Below are 22984 nucleotides of genomic sequence, written 5' to 3' on the forward strand. Positions count from 1 at the left end.
AAATTATTGATTAATGTTTAAAAATTTTCCATGACAATATCGATTATAAATATTTGTATGAATACGCTTGATTTGTGTGCTTGACTTGACTTGGTATCTGCTGTTTGCCTGTAGAAGACACTTTCTACGCCTTACCAAGACTTCTTGATCGAGTTAGCTGAGTCGAGGACAACGGACCAGAATAGCCTATCGAGTCTCTGAATCCTTGATCCTTCGTTCCGTTCTGAATAAGCCGAATCAGTAGTAGCATTCAAGCCTAACGAACCTAACAAACATGGTCGTGAAATATCGTGCATTGGTTGGAGTTAGATATCAACATAGATAAATCTCGGTTCAGTGATCTAGAGGTTAAGAGTTTACGTGAGATATAGAAGGTCCTGGGCTCGACTCCCACGTATGGGATCGTGGATACTCAGTGCAAGATAATCCCATTCTATAACAAAACAGCCGTCCAGTGCTTTCAGACTTTAATAGAGCTCTACCACCGATGGGCTCAAGATTCCAATTGAAATGATTATAGGTGGCACTATATTCCGCTACAAATGCATACACAAAGCTACAAGGATCTCATCACATCACACTATGCAGAACCAGATCGACCATATCTGCATCTATGGTTGTGAATGATGTTGACCTCTGCTAAATAATTTTTGCAATCGTTGATTACGATAAACGTATATATTCAATGTGGTTAGTCTATATGTAACAAAATGGCTCAACCCAACTTCAATAATTTGATCAACTGATGACGCGCCTAAATGTTTTCCAACTTATGCGTCGACCATCTTTGCAGGTTGAGATAGTTGTTAAATAATCATACGTGGACACATATCCTAAACACAGTTAAGTAATACTCACTATTTCATCAATTGATTTACCATCCTTACCTAGCGTTTGATTTCGCAACCTCAAGTGGTGTCCGTCAAAACTGTCGACTTTCTCCATCTTTGTTCAATTACATTGTAAACCTACTCCTGGAAATAAAGTTCTCGTCGACTGAATTTCTGGGTACTGACCTCCTTCCAGGAGGTCCACTTATAGACTTAGAATACGCAGATGACACAGTCCTGTTGTGTTGAGGACGCTGGTAAAATGCAGTCTTTCGGCAGCACTAAGCAGCAATGCCAGAATGTTTAGAATATATAAGGGTCAAAATCATCCTGTCACAACCATAGAGGGATTAGTTTAACTAATATAGCATCTAAAATATTAGCCTCAATAATTATCGGATGCCTAACTAAGACTCGTGAACTGAAACACGAGAGAATCAGGCTGGCTTCAGACCTGGTCGTCGCTGCATCGACCATATATAGTGACCATTTGTCAGGTTCCAGAATACAGGCATGCCTATCAGCGTTCGACAATGATAGTTTTGCTTGACTTAAGAGCAGCATTTGATTCTGCAGACCGAGAGGTTCTTTATCACTCTGTACTTGAACACTACCAGTTGATTCAGAGCTTATGGCGAACTGTCATCTACTTTTGCAACCTCAAGTGGTGTCCGTCAAGGCTGTCCACTTTCCCCATTTTTGTTTAACTTCATCATAGACCTACTGATGGAGATAACATTCTCGTCTACTGAATTCTCGGGTATTGATCTCCTACCAGGAGGTCCACTTATCAACTTAGAATACGCAGATAACATAGTCCTGTTTCGTGAAGACGCTGACAAAATGCAGAGTCTTCTGGTAGCACTGAGCAACAATGCCAGAATGTTTGGAATGCGCTTCTCTCCCTCTGAATGCAAGTTGTTGCTTCAGGACTGGTCTGCGTCAACACCTGAACTAAGGATAGGGAGTGAAGTAGTCGAACGCGTCGACAACTTCACTTATATTGGAAGTTTGATCAGCCCTAATGGGTTGGTATCGGACGAAATCTCAGCATGGAATCAAATAACTCGTCTGACTTTTGCCAATGTACGTCACCTATGGCGAAGGTGAGATATCCGTCTACTAATTAAGGGACGAGTATTCTTGGTGACAGGGTTCAGAATCGATTACAACGGCGTCGGTGTATATACTCTTTGTGTTCCCATAAAACATGAGATTAAAATCGCTTTATATCTTTCTTCCTACCAACTAATTCTTTCTCCATGTATCATATCCTTGTACACAATCTTTATTTCATATATTTCTACCAATGAAGTGACCACTTCGATGAATTCGGTGTTTATCTTGTTACGCCAGTGAGGTGTGGCAACTTGGACCGTTGCATGTGTGCCTGATCTCACGTTGTAGTTGACTGATACGGAGCTTCAATATTGCTCATTCGGTTATTTTATGAAATGAGCGTAATGACTAAATACGAACATATACCAGTGAACCACCAATATTCTCTAATGCTAGTGGTCATGATTCACATTCATAAACTAAAATACAAAGAACTTATGAACAGTATACACTTCCTTTGGTTGGAAGACGGATATTTCTCCTACGCTTCAAGGACACATGTTGGCAAAAATCAAACTAGCCTTCTGAATTCACGCAGAAAGTTTGTCAGACATCAGAAATAATAAGACTCCCAAGGTAAGTGAGTCGATTGATGCGTACAGTTACTTCATTCTCCATCAATAATTCAGGCTGTGAAGTAAGCTGATAGATTGTATTTGGAGGGAGAGAACCGCATTCCAAATACGTTTACATCATTTCGAAAGGTGGCTAGTAAACTCTGAATTTTGTCAGTATCTCAATCCAACAGACCTATGTCAGTTATGTATCTAAAATTAACAAGAGAATTTTCTGGTAAATCAACTTTTTGTAGTTTAGACGACAAAAATAATATCTTTAAAAGCATGTCTATGACAAGGTCAAATAAAACAGGGAAAGTGGATGACGCTCATAGTAACCAATTCTGTTGAGTATTTTCCAAGATTCACTATATCAACCGACTTGCCGTCTCTATCCACTGCTCTCTGCCTAAATCGTAGTTCCAATATGTACGGGTAATGCCTAACGAGTTTACAACATACGTACAGAAATCCCACTAATCGCAAGGATGATGAAGCTTACTAGTCAATCTATGCTGATACGCCTTCCAACAAAACATCACGATCAGTAGAGTCGGACGACACTTTCATGTCAAGGTATACAACAATGTTCCAGAAATTGCCGAAAGGTAAATATTTAATCTATATATGCACGTCCAGGTTTTTTCGGGTTTGCTTTTCACTAGCCATAGTTAGACGACGAAGCATTATTAGGGCTAATATTTTGGACCCTATAATAGTTAAACTGATTCTTCTGAGATTGTCACAGGAGGAATTTTGTCCTCTTATAGACCAGGATGATCGGCGATCGAGACTAGTCAGATGAGATAACGTCCCATTCCCAGATTTCAGCTAGGATCTCAGTTAATCTAATTGCCAAAAACTGGACTACTATCCTTAAGATTGTCAACGGTTGGTCCATCAAGCCCTCCTGCTTTCCCTCACTTTAGATTGCTAATAGCCTCACTAAGACATGGAAAATTTACATCTGTTTGCCTTCAAGGTTACTTGCAGATAGTGGGTAACTAAAGTGCTCTGTCCATTGATTGAGAGTGAATAATAGTTCAGTCGTTTTCCGAGATATTCTTACTAACAGCCATTTTTTTGGTAAGTCTTAGCAGTTATGTACTGTTACTCATCGCCACCACCATTTCCATCACTTCTGCTTTCGCTTCCCACCACTGCCCACGATCATTCCATAGGCTTTTTATCAGTTAACGTTTAAACTGCTTCCACTTTTAATCGTGTTCGGCAGGATGAGTTTCCGAGCATCTGTCAATACAATAGACACCGATGAAATCTGCTGATTTTTCCTGACGTTTTGATTCAAGTTACTAGTCGAAATCATTGCTTTTTTCACAGCATTTCCGATCCCATGTCAAGCTCTCTCGGGGAGGATATCACTTTCATGATTGACTAAATATTTCTCTAGTTGTTCCTAAAATACATTCTTAACCTTTTTATCATTAACTTAAACCCTAAGGGTTTTTTTACTGTGGCTTTCCTATGTCCAGTAAAATGCAGAAAAATATGTGATCGGACTAGAGCATGATCTGCGTCTGAACATGTGTCCTAGGATGAGTGACAGTTTTCTACCAACCATCTTCGACTATAGATGATGGCGATGTGGTCTATTTGAGTTGATTATGGGGGTTACTACGTCAATCGGTGTTTCCTCTTATGCTTGAAGTTAGTGTTTGCTAGAAATAGTCGGTCGCCATTATCCAGCAAAATACCTTTTGATTTGGATTAGTCTACCTACTTGAGCATTGAAATCACCTGAGATTATTACTGCATCCGAGCGCTGAGAATTTTGAAAGAGGTGTGATAGCTTCCCATAAAATTCATCTTTATCTTCATCCGAGCTGCAATCTTTGGGAGAGACAAAGAAGAGACAACGGCGTATGTCCCTATCTTTTCAAGTTTTTACAGGCCCGTTTGGTCGGACACCACACAAGTGACTGCTTATTGGAACCAAGTCTGACAAAGCCTGTTCTGCTTCAGAACTCGGAAGATAGCAGTGAGATCTTCAGACAAACGAAGGGTAAATCATGCTGGTTCTTTATATTGACAAGATGAAGTCAAGTGGATAACTGCACGTGGATCCTTTATGCGCGTTTCGGAGACAGCATAAATCGATAATGTGAGACTCTAGAGTCTTATCTAAAGAAGCCTGTTTTCCTATCTGACACAAGGTTCGAACAATAAAAGCTTCAACATGTAGTTTAGAGCGTGGTTTCAGGAAACCAGATATAACATTTCTTTGAACCCAAATCATTAGTATTGGTGCCACAGAGTGATAAAGATATTCAAGAATGGTTAGTTGTGGGAATAGATTCGATCGTAAACGAGATGATCTTGGGTACAGTTAGAGGTATGAGGGTGAATTCATTACCTGACTGGAAGAATTAGAGTAACACTAATATTAAACGAAATGGTTCTTTCATCAAACACAAAGATAGTCTTTAGTCATATATAACTGACAAGATCACAAACTGCAGAGAAATAACCACAAATTCACTTATATAACTATCGAATAATAAAATTTATTCAAAGATATTGTATTCTGCTTCGTCATATGAGTTCCGTTTTGTGTATACAAATTGAAAGCATCATTTGCTACACAATTTGTATAAAGATATTAATTGACATTACTATAGTCTATTGGAGGAAAATCGTAGTAAAATTACATAACTGTTCTATAATTAGACAAGACATAACTGAAAGCAAGTACCAGTGTAAAATATGTTCAACAACAACAAAATAACACAACTATATTATCCAAATATGAAAAAAATATATTTCTTTATTTTGTACAACAGTCTTTCTCTCTCATCATTACTTGATAATAACAAACTAGAGATTAATCGAGAGAGAGAGAGAGAGAGAGTATGACGTATAACTTGGTTGTGGTCATTAAAAATTTTCTATTTACAATTATTCTCTAATCAAGTATTGCTTTGTTTCTCTGAAGAATACCGTTCTAGAAGAGAAGATCGAAAGAAACAAACAAAAGTACCATGAAAATAGTTTTAGTTGATAAACATTGTAAACCAAAAATATAAATCTTAGTAAATAGTCATTTTAAGAAAGAATATATGTTCTTTTTTTTTATATTTTGAAAATTAGACTCTTTCAAAGTTAATATATTAATAACAATTAAAGTTGACGGGCAATCGGGGATTAATGATTTAGAATAATCAATCCAATAGATCACAAGTTCGAATCATGTATGTACGGAAAATCAGATGGTGCCAATGAAAATGTGTAGTTTACATCCAAGCGTTTAAAATGGTAGCACAACTTGACGCAGGTGTTAATTTAATTCGGTAATCTATAGTTTTTTTCCAGAAGAATGGGGTCAGTTTCCACTCCTCCGTGGCCCATATAATAAAAGGAGTACTGTTTCATGAAGAATTTGAAAAAGAAACTTAATTACAAATGGTCTTGACGACTTAGGCGTCACTTCAAATTTCAAGGTTGATCACGTACACCCTTTTCTCGAGTAGTTTAAGATGTTAGTTTTGTACTTTTCAGACGACAGAAATCTGTAGGGTAAGATGGGGTGTGGCATTTTTAGGCTTACCCTTTTCTAACCTACCTCTTTTATTGTGGAAAGAAAGAGTCTCTGCAGATGCCGGTTTTCTGAGGGAGATACCTTACTGTCGTCACAGTCCTGTACAGTCAGCAGTATGACTTGATTTTAGGACGATGAGTTTTCTTCTTTTATTCCTACTTTTCTTCAACCTACCTGCAATGGGTAGGACCTAGTGTTCGAACCAATAGCTCGATAACGTCACCACGATATCCAAATCCGACCAGGATATCAATATAATACATAAGGTTCATGGACCGACAAAGAATCACACAACAATAGCGTCGTGAACTGTCCCATAGCCCATGGTAGGATCAAGAAAACCGAAGGTCATGAGATCACCATTACAACATACGACACACTAGATACCTTTAATAGGATTTCTCTTGAGCGTAACCATATTTGTAATCGTGAATCAGTACTTTTAAGGATTCTCAAACTGGAGAAAAATATCTATTCAGTGCTCCCTGATTTTTAATAATTCATTTTTTCATGAAAAAGGTTATCATCAAACTGTGAGCATTTCTTCAAAAAAGTATTAATGAAGTAGCATAAAATCCCCAAAACCCTAAATGCATACAATTCGTCCCAGATAAGCAAGGGGAAGAGAGGTTCAAACCTGAGTGCTACTGATATAGAATGTAGTGTTTTATCAACTAATTCAATGATCAAATAACCTACAACATACCCAGAAGCGGATATCTTCAAGCAGCAAACATTCAGTTAAATGAGAATTATTAAAGTGAAAAATATTTATGAATCATTTGAAGCATACTATAATTATGTGCACTTGTTTAATCATTAATACCATTATTATTTCATACCTGCGTTACGTTTACAATGATCCAAAAATTCGGAAATATGTTCAGGATTATGAGTATTCACAAATTCCAATGTTGATAGGAAAGATGATTCCGTTAGCGGAAATCGAGAACTACCAGCCAAAAATATGGGCGGTATAGGCTTATTGATCTAAAGATTTAAAAGCAGAAAAATCAATAGTTTATATATTACTGACTAGAAATATACAAATAAAACTAAGATTGGACGTGATAGTTTCAAATAGATTGAGCGTTGAGTAAAAAGGTAATAGTAAACAATTTTTGTTATATCCCATTGCGTTGAAAAATTGTAATTCTAACGTTTCTTGACATGATATAAGCCAATTCTTCAGACTAAATAAACCATATGATTATTTATTTACTCCAAAGAAGTGGCTTACATTAGGTCAAAATCATCATCAGTTGTAGAAGTTCTGCCATTGCTTTGACTATCGTTGCCTTTACATTTGCATCAGATCCTCCTTGTATCTCGGTGATGCTGACCAAGTTATGTATGTGGAACATTCCACCTCTATCAGTGCTTCTCCATCAAGTGTCATTGGGTTGGTGCTCAGTGTGCCATGTTCCAGAATCTTGTTTTTCCCATTTGTATGTTGGGGCCTACTACTGCGTCACTAGCTGTCTTCACTTATATTTGTTAGTGTGTGTGTGTGAGAGAGAGGGAGAGAAGAGCTTTTAAGAAGTATCAGATAATATACTATGTCTAACGTGAAGATCGGTTGTTGAAGCACCAAGAAAGAAAAGCGACAGCAATATTACTTACCTTGATCAAATGATCAATCTGGCTATATAATCCACGATTGACTAAAACTCCAGCTAACTGTGAACTAATTGAACTATTACCATTTTCGGATATTTTATTTACAATTGTAATCACTAATAAGAAAGTAAACAAAGAATCAATGAATGAATATGATATGCCTTCTTTGATAAAAAATCTTGGAATATAAAAGTTCATAATTAAACATTGAATAGTTGAATAATTATCATCGTTACATTCCAAGGAGATAAGATTAACAAGGAACTGTGAATCTAAAGAAAATAAAAATCCAGATTGAATATTTTTCAGATATTTCTTAAACCAGGACTTCAAAAATTGGATAAATTTTCACTAATCATTCCAAGAAAATAATTACAAGTTTATGTATTTCGATTTTAGTCACACTATTTATGTTAAGATTAGTGAGACTATAAAAACCAGTCAGAGTGGTTTTTAAACCTGCAACCTATCGATTGAGAACTAAGAGTCCTAACCAACATGCCACTGACCCTCAAAAACAAATTTCTCAAGGATAACAAAAAAAAATTCCACTACACAAGCATTACACGACATACTTCTGAAAAACTCAGAAAAGACATTCAGAAAAATGCTGCTTACAGTTTTTTATATGTTTAGTAGGCCAACACTGAAACAAAGTATCCATGTGTGGACTGCAAATAATAGTAGCTAATTGATTAGATGGTAAATCTGTTAGTTTTTGAATAGCGAAATTTGCATTTTCCGCATTTTGCATACCACCAGTAAGGGCAGAACTCGAAAAAGCCCTAAGAAATTTAAAGGTATATAAATTGTTTATTATGATAAATGTGATATGAAATAATTAAGTAAATTGATAAAGTAAACTTATGGTATGAAAACGTAAGTAACTTAAAGATAGTTCAGAAGCAAAATAGTTCCTGGTACATATTTGAATCAGAGCAGGTTATTAAACCAAATTAATATAACGAAAAGAGAGGATGAACTTGGGAAAAATGGAATAAGCTAATTTTAAAACTCAAGATCTAAGAGAAAATAAAAATAGTCAGTCAATCCGTTATTATCAACGTAGAACGGTACATAAATGCGCGTTGGCATACGTTTCCATACTGCATTAACATGAGAAAATAATATGATGAAGAGAAAAATTGAAATACTGCAGTATAATGAATGCATTTGAATAACTACAAACGATTCTATCAACTAACATTTCAAACCATTGATAACGGTAAACTCTCGGTTTCCAAAGAGATAGTTCGTACCAGTCAATATGGAAGGAATAATTAGTCATTGAATTTATGAATAAGTTCATGTCTGACCACCTCTTTCTTCTAACATATCCCTATACCATCGGACATCGCTCGTTGAGGTAGGCGGTGGTTTGATATATATGTGATACATGCTGCAACCACCTTAGTCGATAAAAATTCACAACATTATCAATCATTTTGACAACTTTCCCTCGTACCATATTCCTAAACTCAGGATTGATCACCTATTAGTCTCAACATATGTGTGACCAATTCTTCGAAGACACGTTTGATCAAACACTTGTTAGGAAAGAGGAATAATTAAAGTTTAAAGACAATTTTCATTAGGAACAGAGATAAACCTGTTACTTTATACTCATGATACCATACGTAATCCGGACGCAAAATACCATTTTTCAGAAGCCATCATAAATAGAATGAGAAAAACTAACACCTAACATATGATTACAAACCATGTAAATAAGACATCTAAATTATCAGACTTACTGTATTATATAAGCAACAAATTTTAATGGGTATAACATTTCCCGATCTTGTTTAGGCAGAGACCACAAAATACGTTTGAATAAAGATACAGCTCCAAGATTCACAAAGTGATGTAATAAAATCAATCTACCTGAAATAAATGTGCGAAGAATTTTTTTTAATGATTTCGACTCTATTTAGTTAGGTATAAAACGATGAACACAATTTGCGAAATATACAACAAGGAGGGATTTGGCATAATGGAGTATAAATGTAATTTATTCGACGTTGCAACAACACAGAAAGAGAGGATCAACAATAAGCAAAATTGATGTTGATAAAAGGATAGAAAATTAATTGACTTCGGACTAACAGTTACAACGTTTTGTAAATTCAGTTTTGATTATTCAGTTTCTTTTAAAATATGAACTTATTGAAGAAATATTTTTTTTATATTACTTGAGCTTATAAGCTACGTTTATATTGAATAGGAGCTATAAGTGGAGGTTGGCATAATTATTTTGTTCTATTCGAGACTAATTGCCGACATGTACAACCATCCCAGTACTGATGTGAACATTATGATCTGAACCTAATAAATATAGTTCCAAGTAGTAGAGTTACACCATGTTTGTGGAACAAGTTAATTTTTAATTTGGTTGAATAGAGTGATTGACCATTGTCGTAACGTATGTCAAGATATTGTGACTTTTTTATTAACCATAGTCTCTCCTTTCATTTATTAAGGTTTCTCAACGTGGGTTTATGTTCTAACTCTGTTGTTAACTGCCATGAAGCAGTAAATGGTGTAAGAATGAGAGATTCGCTATTTTAATAGATATAATAAGAAAAATACTATGAAATACAGAAGATGCATTTTTGTTGCAGCTCCCCAAACCAGTGGTAAATAAAACAAAAAAATTAACTAGTCAATAAATTGCATCATTTTTATGCAGCAAAATAATACATTTAATTACATATTATGTGAAGTATAAGTAGTGAATAAGATTGAAAGTCACTTCAAATATGAATGACTATAAGCTAAGAGTTTGCTAGGTTAATTATCAACCTATGAGAGTCAATCAGTCAGCCACCTTATGAGATCAACACCTAGAACTCTCAATTTTCATTTACTGGCCAATATATTAAAGATAAATATTTGGAGTGCAAATATTGTAGTAAAGTATCAAAAATCCCTTACTTGGCAAATCCCACAATTGTCCTATTGATTGTACAGTATATCCCACACGTTCATTACTTTTATGTTGACTAACAGAAAATAAAATACAGAAAAAAAGGTGAAAACGATTGTATCCCACAAAGATTGATTTAAAAAAATTAATCTTTGCTATTACTGACAGTGATAGCAGCAGCAGTAATGGTAACTTTGCACATGTACAAGCTACCGATGTAGTGAACAAGAACACGGGTGGGGACAATCGATTGTATTTAGCACAAAGATTACAGACTATCTCAATAAAATGTGAATACCATAAAGTCAATCGTCAATTTGCAAAATATCATTCCATCATATCAAACTGTACTGTTCCCGTTGCAAACACTAATCCATTGTCTCCCATTCCATTGTACATGCGTTTTCTTACAATTCCATTGTGCTCTTGCTCTACCTTTCTTGATCTACGCTATCTTCTGCTGCCGGACCTTACGTTTATTTAACGCACGTTATATACTACTTATATGAATATAAGTAGCTCACACCACACCGAAACCGGTCATTTAAAGTGGTGATACCAACGCAAAAATCGTTACTCCACTCGAGCATAAACCATCAAAACTCTATAACGGACACTAAATGTTACTGAATGTAAGCAATCGTTTGGAAACAACAATGATCAAACACAAAGAGTTTCTTAACATCCTCAACTTGGAGAGGCGAGGCTTCTCAGGCACAAAGTGTGAAGACGGAGGTTGATTATGAATACAGTGGTCTTGAGTGCTGTTAAAGGTATGAGGGCGGTTATCACTTCACGGTTGCTCACACCGAGGAAGGGTTCTTCTGGAGGTACCTGAAAAGGAAATTGGATTAGAGGCGGTCTCAGTGACCTGGGAGCGTGACCGCAGTGCCCAAGGGACAACTGCTTGAGGCCGGTCGCGCACGGCCTTTTTATGGGCAATTTTTGTGTTAGCTCCGTACTTTTTGGGACCTTACCGCCGGAGACGGATATCCGTGGGATAAGGCGAGGGGTGCATTTTAAGGGTCGACCTTTTCTAACCCCACCCCTCCTTGCAGGAAGGCAGCATCGCTGTCATGCTGGTTGTCTGAAGGAAACACCTTACTGCTGTCACACCTCTGTTCAGTCAGCAGTCCGACTTCGCCTTCGGACCTTGGGTTTGCTGCTTTTAGTCTTACCGCTCTTCAACCGACCTGTCTGACATGGTAGGACCTTGAGGAACAGTTGTTCCAGTCAGTATAGTTCGGTTGCTTCATCACGATAGGCAAGCCCGACCACCACGTCAAGGTAGCAACAACGGTCGGGTCCGCGTGACTATCGTAACCAATGATTGGAGATTCTTGGTGACATGTCTCAGAATCGATCACAATGACGTCGGTGTATACACTATCTATCTTCCCTTAAACTAAGAGATTAAAATTGCTTCATATCTTTCTTTCTAGGAACTAATTCTTTCTTCGTGTACTATATCCTTATTGCAATCTTTCTTTTATATATTACCACCTGTGAATTAACTACTTTTATGAATCCGGTGTCCATCTTGTTGTGTTAATGAGATATGGCAACTTGGACCGATGCATATATGTGCCTGGTTCCACGTTGTAGTTGACTGACTGACTCTCAGGTACAAAGCAGAACTACCGTCACTGATCCGTTAAAAGCTTGACTTATGACATTCAGATTGACATCATGATTATATCAAAGATAGCAAGTAAATTGATCTCATTAGTCACCCCACCACTAGCACTCACACAACTAACTCAATACACAGACAACAGAAACCATGAGACAACTTATAAATTATCTATAAATGAATGATCCATGTTTATAATGTATTGTAATAACCAAATTTTTAGAAGAAACTCTGAGTTAAGCTCACATTTTGTGATATGGGACATATAAGTGACTTGATTCAATAAAAATAAATCCCAAAGATATTATGATTAATGAGAAATCAAATATGTGAACTTGTAATTTTTGATGATTAAAACAATGATTTTACTAACGGAAACTATACATGGGAGTTTGGGTGGATGCTTTCTTCAATATCATAATCCTAGGTGAAGCTATATCGTTTATGCCATAACTGGTAATAAGCTGAATATGATCGACACACAAGATTTGTGGTAAGGAAATAAGTGTAATGAAGAAGCGTCCATCAAATGTATATGTTATGTTGACATAAAGGAAAATGTTACTGAAGTTTTTTTGAAACGAAACTGTGATGGAACGAGAAAAAATGTATGCTTACTTAACAAGAAATTGAGCGATATCAGCTATAGATTTTTCGGGTGACAGTTCCTGGAATAAAAGATAAATATGACAAGTTACAATAAGGGTAGACTAATTCAAGTACTTTTTAATATATGAAAATACACTATGTAACAGAATTAGGATTAAGCAACTTTATAATCCAAAATAGCGGTAGCTTAACGGTTAAGTCATTAGACATTCAGACACAATATTCCAGGTTCGAGACCTGTTGATATACTTTAATTTGAGTTACCACGTATGATTAACTCTTATGCTTAGAGTGTGGCTTATAACAAAGTAAATGGTGAATCAGTTAATCTAATTTAGATATTAATAAAAGAAAATAGCGTTTCAATTTGATTCTATAACAAATGTTATTTTGAGCAAATCAATGAATGGGATATCTCCGCTTTATTGAACTGTGATTTCACAAGTACCACGCCATTGTTATTCACGATTTGACGATTTTGTTAAGCATTAATTATTTTAGCATTAGGGTATAATGAAAATCCCTTACGGAAAAAAAATCAGAGAAATCTATGCTTACAATGTGAAAGAAAATGAAATAAATCTGTGTCGATATGAAACATTCTGAGGAATTTTACACAGGATAATTAATGGTTTACTGAGTTATATAATTTTAAGGACTCCAATTAGCGTGAATTTATTTACAAACATGATTCAAACAATCAATTACCAGTTTTATGAATAACTACTATATCATAATTTGGTTAATGTCAGCTATTTAATAAGTTAACTCTGACTGTAGCACTTCAAGAGTTAATTCTGATATCAGGCCCGAGTAAAGGAGGATTGAAAATAGAGTCACGGAGTCCATACCCTAAATAACAACCTTCCTGAAAAAAATGCCAGTTAAGAAAACAATTTAAACCATTTAAACTCTGTCCTCCAACTTGAAAGATATTCACATAAAAGAATTATGATGCCTCATGGTGAAAGTCAAGATTCCTCGGGAGTCACAGGGCCGATGTTCCTCCTAACAACCAGAGCAACAATCAATATAGATACATGGGATGTCCGGACAATATAGGAGAGCGAGAGAATCAATCAAATGGCTGCGGAAATGAGGAGAGAAATCTTGTCAGTGACCGGAACTAGTAAAACCTATTGGACCCAAATTAGACAGAAAAGATTAGTTTTGGTAAAGACGCTGTTTTTTTCTGGTCATGAAGAAGAAAATGGTTCACATACAAAGAGTTGCAATTATTCTATTTAGAGAAGCACGAAATCTTATTCATCCACAATCATCAAAGCATCCTTCAAAACAAAGAAGGAAGGGAAAAAAGATTATTCTTATCCAGTGTAGTGCACCCATCCATACAGCAATGAAGATCATAATGACCAATTTAATGAGGCCTCAGTGGATTTTAGATAGGTGCCCAGGAAAGAACCTGACCAACCTGATGAGAGAAGTAAACGCCAAAGTCTGAATGAACAACACCGGGTATTAAGATGTCATGGGACGACAAGAACTGACTGGGAGAAACGAACGAGAATGGTGACGGATTTGCAAACATGAAAAGAATGAATAGCAAGTGGAAATAACTGTAAAGGATTGCTCAGGACGGAGTTCGATGGAGAATACTAGTGGATGGCCTATGTCCTTCCATGAGGGTTAACAGGAGTAAGTAAGTAAGTAAGTAAGTAGTTGCTATGACTTAAGCTGGCATTTCAAGTTAGATCAATTATTGATTCCATATTTGTAGCACAGGCTCGAATGATCTCAAGACCTCTAACCTTTTCAAAGAAAATGTAGGCTTAACTGTTCATTCTTCAATAATTTTACGTTACACAGGAACGGCACTGAATCACTGATTAAAAAATGATTGTATAGAAAATTTCCATTACGAGAATTGTTTCGTCACCTAGAATCCTAGACTAAAATCGAAACGTAGCTAGGAATAGATTTTTAAAAAAAAGCAGATATATTAACACTTTAAAGACTTTTATATCTCTGTGTTGATGTAATACAATAGCTTCAATCGATATGCACATGTTTTTTTTCCAGCTTCTTCCCTGCTAAAGTCTGATTACAATCAGAACAACTATCTAGTGCTGCCTTATTTTGAATGGTAAGCAACTACTGAAAGGTAATAGACACTCAAAAATATAACTTACCATACAATCCTCAATTGTTTTCACTGGTACATTATCCTCTATACAAACATTTTTAAAACAGAAAATAAAATAAACAAAATCAATTCGATTTAGCTGAAACTGTTTCTGTAAAATATAAATCTTAGAAGTGAAAGTTTTTTAGATGTAAATTATGGTTTCATAATGTAGAATTGCCAATTTCAAGTTTCTTTGTAGAAAAAAGAAATGGCCTTAATCAGACGATATAAATTATTGATTATTGATTTGTATCATATAAAAAGGGTGAAGAATATCAGGTTTTTATTAGAATGACTACTGAACATTTTAGACACCATTAGCTTACAATTAGACAAAATAATTCAGATAATAGGTCGTTTACCTTTTTTCAACAAGAGTACGTACATACATCTTGATGAATACTGATTTTTGTGTACACAATTCAATATCCAAGCCCATAAATATTTATGAACCACAAAGGATAACGTTTGAAGAGCTCAGTTACAGATTAATTAAATAGGACATGTACGGTAATAATAAAAAAACAGACAACTTAACTATAAGTAGTGATTATTACTATACTCACTTTGTTTAATCGGGAATGGTTTGATTTCCAAAAATTGCATACCAGACATTGATAACCAATCTAATGAATCACCACTGTGGAAAAAAGAGCAAAATATAAAGTAAAGTACTTTAAAATAGATATTGGATAGAAAATACAAATGTTTTACAGGACAGATATTATATTATAACAAAATACTATTTCAATTAAACATAAAAGAAAATAATATAACTAACTCTATAAACATTTTCTATCATGAGAAGTACAAAGTCTTGCTAGTGACACACGTGAACAGCATTCTTCACCAGTTCTGATGAACCCAACTACTTTTGCGTCATTTGGCACACTAGAGGACACGAATCGCGAGTAGACGTTTTACTCTAAGGTTAGTTTGCCCGATAGTTGCTGCTACTTGATGTGTTAGTCGGGCTAGCCTATCGTGATGAACTAGTCGTAATATACTGGTTGGAACAACCGTTCCTCAAGGTCCTAACCACGCCAGAAAAGTCGATTAAAGAACGATAAGACTAAAAGCAATAAAACCAAAGGTGAATTCAATTCCGAGATAGGTAGTTTAAACCAAACAGAAAGATATTTAGGTGGGTATTTTGGTATTCCGGCACAACGAACAGATAATGGTGATCGTCTGCTGCACCAGTGCAAAGACAATCGCTTATTTTTAGCAAACACAAATTTTAAGCATAAGGAGAGACATCGTCTAACATGCCGACACCCTGCACCAAACCAATGATCAACTCAACTAGACCATATTGCCATCAGTCATCGTTAGAGAGGCTCGATAGAAGACTGTCGCTCGTTCTGGAATACCTCCTTGAACTCTGATCATGCTCTAATACGAGCACGCATCTGCTTGTGCCTCGTAGGACACAAAAAAAAACATATTAGGAAGATCCGTTATGATTGAATTGAGTGGCGAGGTAGCCAAAATCAGATTACAGGAACAACCAAAGTCACACTTAGGTACTTCTGAAAACGAAGCTGACTCAGTTGTTGCTTGGAAAGATATACGAACAGTTGTGGAAACAACAGTGACATCTATTAGTGACTTAAACTAAAGTAATAAAAAACAAATAGATTTCTACTAAGTCTCTTGCACTAATAGATTCTCGTAAACTCATACCACCAGCCTCTGAACACGATGAAGAAGAAATCAGGTATATGTTGACCAAAAGTCTAAGAAACGACCGTGAGCAGTGGTGGGCAACGAAAGCAAAAGAGATGGAAAGGGCGGCGACTATAGGGAACACAAGACAGCTTTACAGACTAATAAAGAAACAGGAACTAATAAGTCAAGTGTAAGTGAGATTATTTCGGAAAAAGACGATACTCTCATCTGCTCCCAGTCCAGATGTTTAGAACGATGGGCGGAACATTTCAGAGAACAGTTCAGCTGGCCTTCAGCTACTCTACAACTACCCTTCATTCCCACACAGTGTGAATGGAACATTGAAGTAGGTCCCCCAACTCTTGCTGAAGTTCAAAAGGCTATAGTTAATCTGAAACCAGGAAGGGCAGCTGGTCCAGATGGATTGGCTCCAGAGGTCTTTAAGGATGGTGGTCCAATTTTGGCGATTAGGTTGACTAATATTTTAGCTACGATCTGGGAGTTAGACGTTATCCCATCTAACTGGTCACAATCACTTATCGTCCCAATATATAAGAGAGGGTCAAAATCATCCTGTGACAACCACAGAGGGATTAGTTCAACTAATATAATATCTAAAGTACTAGCCTCGATAACTATCAGACGCCTAACTACGACTCGTGAACTGCAAACACGAGAGGATCAAGCTGGCTTCAGACCTGGTCGTCGCTGCATCGACCATATATAGTGACCATTTGTCAGGTTCTAGAACATAGGCATGCTTATCGGCGTCCCATAATGGTGATAATAGTTCATCAAAACCTCTGACTTGACGAATAGCGTTCATGAAGAGCCTGTTTAAGGTAAATGTACTTTTATGATACACCATTTAATGACAGAATTAACTACTAAAATCAAAAGAAGCTGATTAATGATTTCTAACCTCTTGACAACCATTAATAACACAGGCAATTGAATAACATTCTATCAACTTCGAATTGTTATAAGTATAATCTTACAAATTCAATTCAAAAAAAAAGAATATTAAAACAATGAATTAATTTTCTTACTTATAGTGTTGTCCTTGTGAAAGGATGCAATACTTTAGATTATATTTTATGAATGGTTGAGAATATTTACAAAACAGAAATAAGATCTTCTTTTCATGAGTATGAGATGTAAAATGAAGTAGTTGATATAAATCTTTTTATAAAAAAAAAAGAACAAGAAGAAGGAAATAGTTAAAAGGCTATAATAATGATCAGTAGTATATTTATTTATTTATTTATTTATTCGTAAAGCGATTTAATTGCAAAGTATAATTTTATCCATAATGAATCGTAGAATTACTGAAATTCGTAACAGAAGTCCCTCATCATCATTATTACATTAAACTTAGTTGGCTATATCACGGTTTATAAATTTACATCAATCCATACAAAGCAGTGTATCTGTCTGAAGCATTCATTTACATTTTAGCTTCCAAGTAAAATATGCAACTCCTTGTGTGTAAGACAATTATTCTATGAACAGTATAGAACGGTACTTCTCCTGAAGCCAATCTTTTCTGTCCAACTTGAATACAACAATGGGTCATAGTGATTCAGAGCACCGCCAAGTTGTATCTATTCATTTCAGCATGAAGACTCTTCAACTCTTACGGTAGAGTTTAAATAGTTTTAATAATTTTTTATGGTTAGTGATTTTTTAGCAGGTTTTTTCTAAGGGATGGAGCTTTTAACCTACTTCCTTTAGGCGGGTTTGTGACTGACAGTAACCCCAGAAGAGCTCTACACCAATGCCGAAGATATATGACGGTTTGATGTGATTGGAATAGTTTGTTGGATGAGACTGTACCATTATTTGATATTTTTGTCTGTAATGCAAGCAAAATTATTACACAAAGAAAAGCACCACATGAATTGCAATGACAGGCAAGTGAAAGAACAGAGAGTGAAAGTCTAATAACTGAGACAGAAATAAATACCAAAATATATGTGTAACTCATCTTCTATGAACACGTTTTATATTGAATCGGCTATAAGTTCTTTCGTCTGTGTATTAAGCAATAGCAGACAACGTCACGGTTCAGGTCGAAATACACAGAAGCAAACAAACAAGTGAAAAAGAGGATTACAGGAGAAAAACAGAAGACCAAAGAACCATTCTTATAGCTGGGAATAAGAGCCCAAAGCAGAGGTGGTTGATCAATCCTGGTTGGCGACCTATGATCTACGAAGGGCAACGGGTTTTAGTAAGTAAATATATCGAAAACATAAAAAAGTGTTTATTTTATATAACTCCCTACCAGTAACGCCCTTATTGATCAGTATAAAGTATATTACAAACGATACGACAATATCCAATGACTTTTCATCCATAATACTGTGAAATATAGATACAAAAAAAGGAAAATATCGATTAAATTACAGACAAAAAAGTTATTGCACAATCGGTCGTTTTAAATTCAATACAAAAACTTACTAGAATAGACTTTGGAAAACAGAGTAAAGTAATTCATTCGTTGGGTTAACTTTTGAAGTCATAAACAATTGAACTAAATAGATAGTTTATTCCAATATTTGGTTTTATATCAGAACACTATCTTGATAAGAAGCTAACATTTTATAACTATCTATTAACTTTGTTGAGTAGGTTTACTCTTTCCCGATGTTTTATGAATTCTATCGATCAAGTTGCAACTTCAATGCTAGCCTGAGTGACTCGACATTTCATCCACTATTTTTCGATGTTACGTGATCGGAGGTACTCAGCAAGAAACTCAGCCTGTGTTTCGTGTTAGTTGGCACTCACCAGTCACGGTTCGAATAGCTCATTTGCAACATCTCAGGCTATCAAATTGGTTGATACGGATTCCAATCTAACAGGAAGCACTAATAACTTCAAGATAACAGGTACGTCTTGCAGACGAGTGACAGCTAAGTCAAAACCTAACTTAATAATTCTCTTTCGACTAACCTTAACAAGCTAAACTGGTTTATTCTAAAAACAATTCACCCAACAACCTGTTAAACTAAGGGTCTAGAACTAACGTAAGATAAATTAATCTGAGAATCCATGTAATAAAGATATATTTTAACAAAATTTGAATAGTGTTGTAGCACTAATCAAATTTTTACAATTCTGATTATTCTGTTAAATGAAAACGGAATATAGACTGGAAAATATGCCAGTTACCAACCTTTTCAATGATTCAATAAGGGTTTGATATTTCGAACTATTGATCGCTGCACAAAGATCATAGAAAACTAAATTTGATGATAACCCAGTATTTGATAAAACAGAGTTCAAATCACTGAACAATAGTTTCTGAGACTGAAAGCAAAAATTAAAATAAAAAAAATGATATGATATTCATTGATTAAATTAGAATGTAAAATAATGTAATAGTGTCTAGTTGGTGTACTTGATATAATCAAACTTAGATAACTACACAAAGAAATGAAGAAAAAAATAATGAGATAAAAGAAGAATAGAGACAAAATCCATGGAAACGTTAATTTAATATAATTCAAAGAAAATAAATGTAAACTCGATTACATTAATATTAGTCATTTTCGAATAAATGAATTTGTGAATTCTTATATTACCTGAGACAGAAAGTTAACAGAATAGACTGGAAGGAGATTGACAAGGTTTTCAGAATATATTCCTCGAAAGCTATGTATTCACAATCCATTTAGTCTTTATCACGTACAATATAGAACCTGACTGATATGTACATTGGTTCAGGTTGCCGCATCATGTTAACACACCAAAATAAAATTATCAAAGCAAATCTCAGAATAGCAGAAGCAGTAACACAATCGGAAGTTGTATATGACTAAAACATGTATAAGGACAATTCACGACTCTTACTTACGCCTGTTACTCCCAATGGAGCATAGGCCGCTGACCAGCATTCTCCAACACACTCTATCCTGGACATTCTTTTCTAGCTCTATCCAATTCTTGTTGATTTTTCTCATGTCCATTTCCATTTCTCAAAGTAATGTGTTCTTTGGTCTTCCTCTTTTCCTTTGGCTTCGAGGATTCCATGTGAGGGCTTGTCTTGTGACACATTTGGGTGCTTGCCTCGATGTGTCCTATCCACTTCCAGCGCTTCTTCCTGATTTCTTCCTCCACTGAGATCTGGTTTGTTCTCTCCCACAGTACCTTGTTGTTAAGTGTCCGGCCAACGGATTCGAAGTATTTTGCGTAGACAACTGTTAATAAACACCTGTATTTTCTGGATGATGGTTTCGTAGTTCTCCAGGTTTCTGCCCCATGCAGTAGAACTGTCTTGACATTTGTATTGAAAATCCTGACCTTGGTGTTGGTTGACAGTTGCTTTGAGTTCCAGATGTTCCTCAGTTGTAAATATGCTGCTCTTGCTTTACCGATCCACGCCTTCACATCTGCATCAGATCCACCCTGTTCATCAATGATGCTGCCCAAATATGTAAAGGTTTTTACATCTTCCAAATCTTCTCCGTCAATTGTGATTGGATTGGTGCATTCTGTGTTGTATCGGAGAATCTTGCTTTTCTCTGTGTGTATATTGAGATCTACTGCTGCTACACTGGTCGTTTTCTCCTGCATTTGTTGTTGCGTTTGGGATAGAAGGGCCAGATCATCTGCGAAGTCTAGATCGTCTAACTGCATCCTAGATGTCCACTGTATTCCGTGCTTCCCTTCAAATGTTGATGTCTTCATGATCCAGTCGATCACCAGGAGAAAGAGAAAGGGTGACAGTAAGCAACCTTGCCTAACACCGGTCTTTACTTCGAACGACTTTGTCAATTGTCCTCCATGTACGATTTTGCAGTTTAATCCATTATATGAACTCTGTATGATATTGACTATCTTCTGAGGCACGCCGTGGTGTCGAAGAAGTTTCCATAGTGTTGTTCTGTCTACACTATCAAATGCCTTTTCGTAGTCAATAAAGTTGATATAGAGTGATGAATTCCATTCAATTGATTGTTCCACAATGATCCGTAGAGTTGCGATTTGGTCTGTACACGATCTATCCTTACGGAATCCTGCCTGTTGACCACGAAGTTGGGTGTCTACGCAGTCCTTCATCCTGTTTAACAATACCCTGTTGAAGACTTTTCCCGGTATTGAGAGAAGAGTGATTCCCCTGTAGTTATCACACTGGCTGAGATCGCCTTTATCCGATATTTTGATCAGGAGTCCTTCTTTTGTTGCTCTTCAATGTTGGTGATTATCTCGCCTTCCTTGCTTTTCACTGGTCGTTCTGGTTTGCGGCGATTTCCAGAGAGTTTCTTTGTCGTGTCATACAGTTGTCTTATGTTTCCTTCTCTTACAGCCTTTTCCGCCATCGTTGCTGAATCTTCCACGTATTTACGTTTGTCGGTTCGGATGCTCCGCTTCACTTGTTTGTTTACTTCTGTGTATTCAGCTTGTGTCTTGGCTTTTTCTGCTCTGGTTCGACTGGTATTGATTGCTGCTTTCTTGTTCCTCCTTTCTTGAATCTTATCCAGTGTATCAACAGTTATCAATTCCTTGTGATGGTGCTTCTTGTGACCCAGGATCTCATGATATGTTGAAGTGATTGCCTCTTTGATCCCCTTCTAGTTGCTCTCCACAGTAGTTCCTTCTCCATTGAGTAGATCATGAAAGGCCTAGAACTTGTTACTGAGGACTATCTTGAATTCGTTGAGTTTGTTAGTATCCTGAAGAAAGGCCGTATTGAACTTTTGTGATATTGTCCGCCCCGTTGTCCAGTGCTTCTTGAGTTTCAATTTCATCTTGGCGACCAGCAAGTGATGATCTGATGCTATATCAGCTCCTCTCTTGGTTCTCACGTCCTCTATAGTCCTCCTTAACGTTTTGTTGATGCAAATATGGTCGATTTGGTATTGTGTAGAGTGATTCAGTGAAGTCCATGTGGTTTTGTGTATGCGTTTATGTGGGAATATGGTGCCACCTATGACCAGTTTATTGAAGACACATAGGTTTGCAAATCTCTCACCATTTTCCTTTCTTTCTCCAAGTCCGTGTCGTTACATGATGTCTTCATATCCAGTGTTGTCCGTTCCAACCTTGTCATTGAAATCTCCCATCAGAATGGTCAGGTTCTTTGTTGGGCACTTCTCGATGATTGACTGCAGCCTATTGTAGAATTGATGTTTGGCTTCTTCATTGTAGTCGTTGGTAGGCGCATAGCATTGGATGATGTTCATTGAAATACCCTCTTTCTTTGTTTTGAACGAGGCTTTGATGATCCTTGGTCCATGAGATTCCCATCCTATGAGTGCCTTTTGTGCTTGTTTGGACAGTATCAATGCAACTCCTTGTGTATGTGGAGC

At 36.2% G+C, this 22984-nt stretch overlaps 1 protein-coding gene across 2 annotated transcripts in view; it reads right to left on the minus strand.

Annotated features, from left to right (window-relative positions):
- Positions 1–5262: 5262 nt before the first annotated feature.
- Positions 5263–22984, minus strand: part of MS3_00002485 (uncharacterized protein) — a 66156-nt gene continuing 48434 nt past the window's right edge. Inside the window, exons 19-30 of one of the 2 annotated variants that reach the window (XM_051210086.1) lie at positions 19849–19982; positions 18955–19031; positions 17717–17849; positions 15563–15636; positions 15001–15038; positions 12860–12909; positions 10617–10684; positions 9437–9566; positions 8301–8467; positions 7686–7798; positions 6905–7052; positions 5263–5468 (exon numbers count right to left, since the gene is read on the minus strand). In XM_051210086.1, coding sequence (XP_051075579.1) covers positions 5434–5468; positions 6905–7052; positions 7686–7798; positions 8301–8467; positions 9437–9566; positions 10617–10684; positions 12860–12909; positions 15001–15038; positions 15563–15636; positions 17717–17849; positions 18955–19031; positions 19849–19982 — 1167 coding nt within the window. In that variant the 3' untranslated portion in view covers positions 5263–5433. Of the gene's footprint in view, positions 5469–6904; positions 7053–7685; positions 7799–8300; positions 8468–9436; positions 9567–10616; positions 10685–12859; positions 12910–15000; positions 15039–15562; positions 15637–17716; positions 17850–17940; positions 19032–19848; positions 19983–22984 lie in introns of those variants that run through there. The other variant, XM_051210085.1, reaches the window with a different exon arrangement.

Source organism: Schistosoma haematobium, chromosome 1 (genome assembly GCF_000699445.3).
Source record: "Schistosoma haematobium chromosome 1, whole genome shotgun sequence".
Lineage (NCBI taxonomy): Eukaryota > Metazoa > Platyhelminthes > Trematoda > Strigeidida > Schistosomatidae > Schistosoma > Schistosoma haematobium.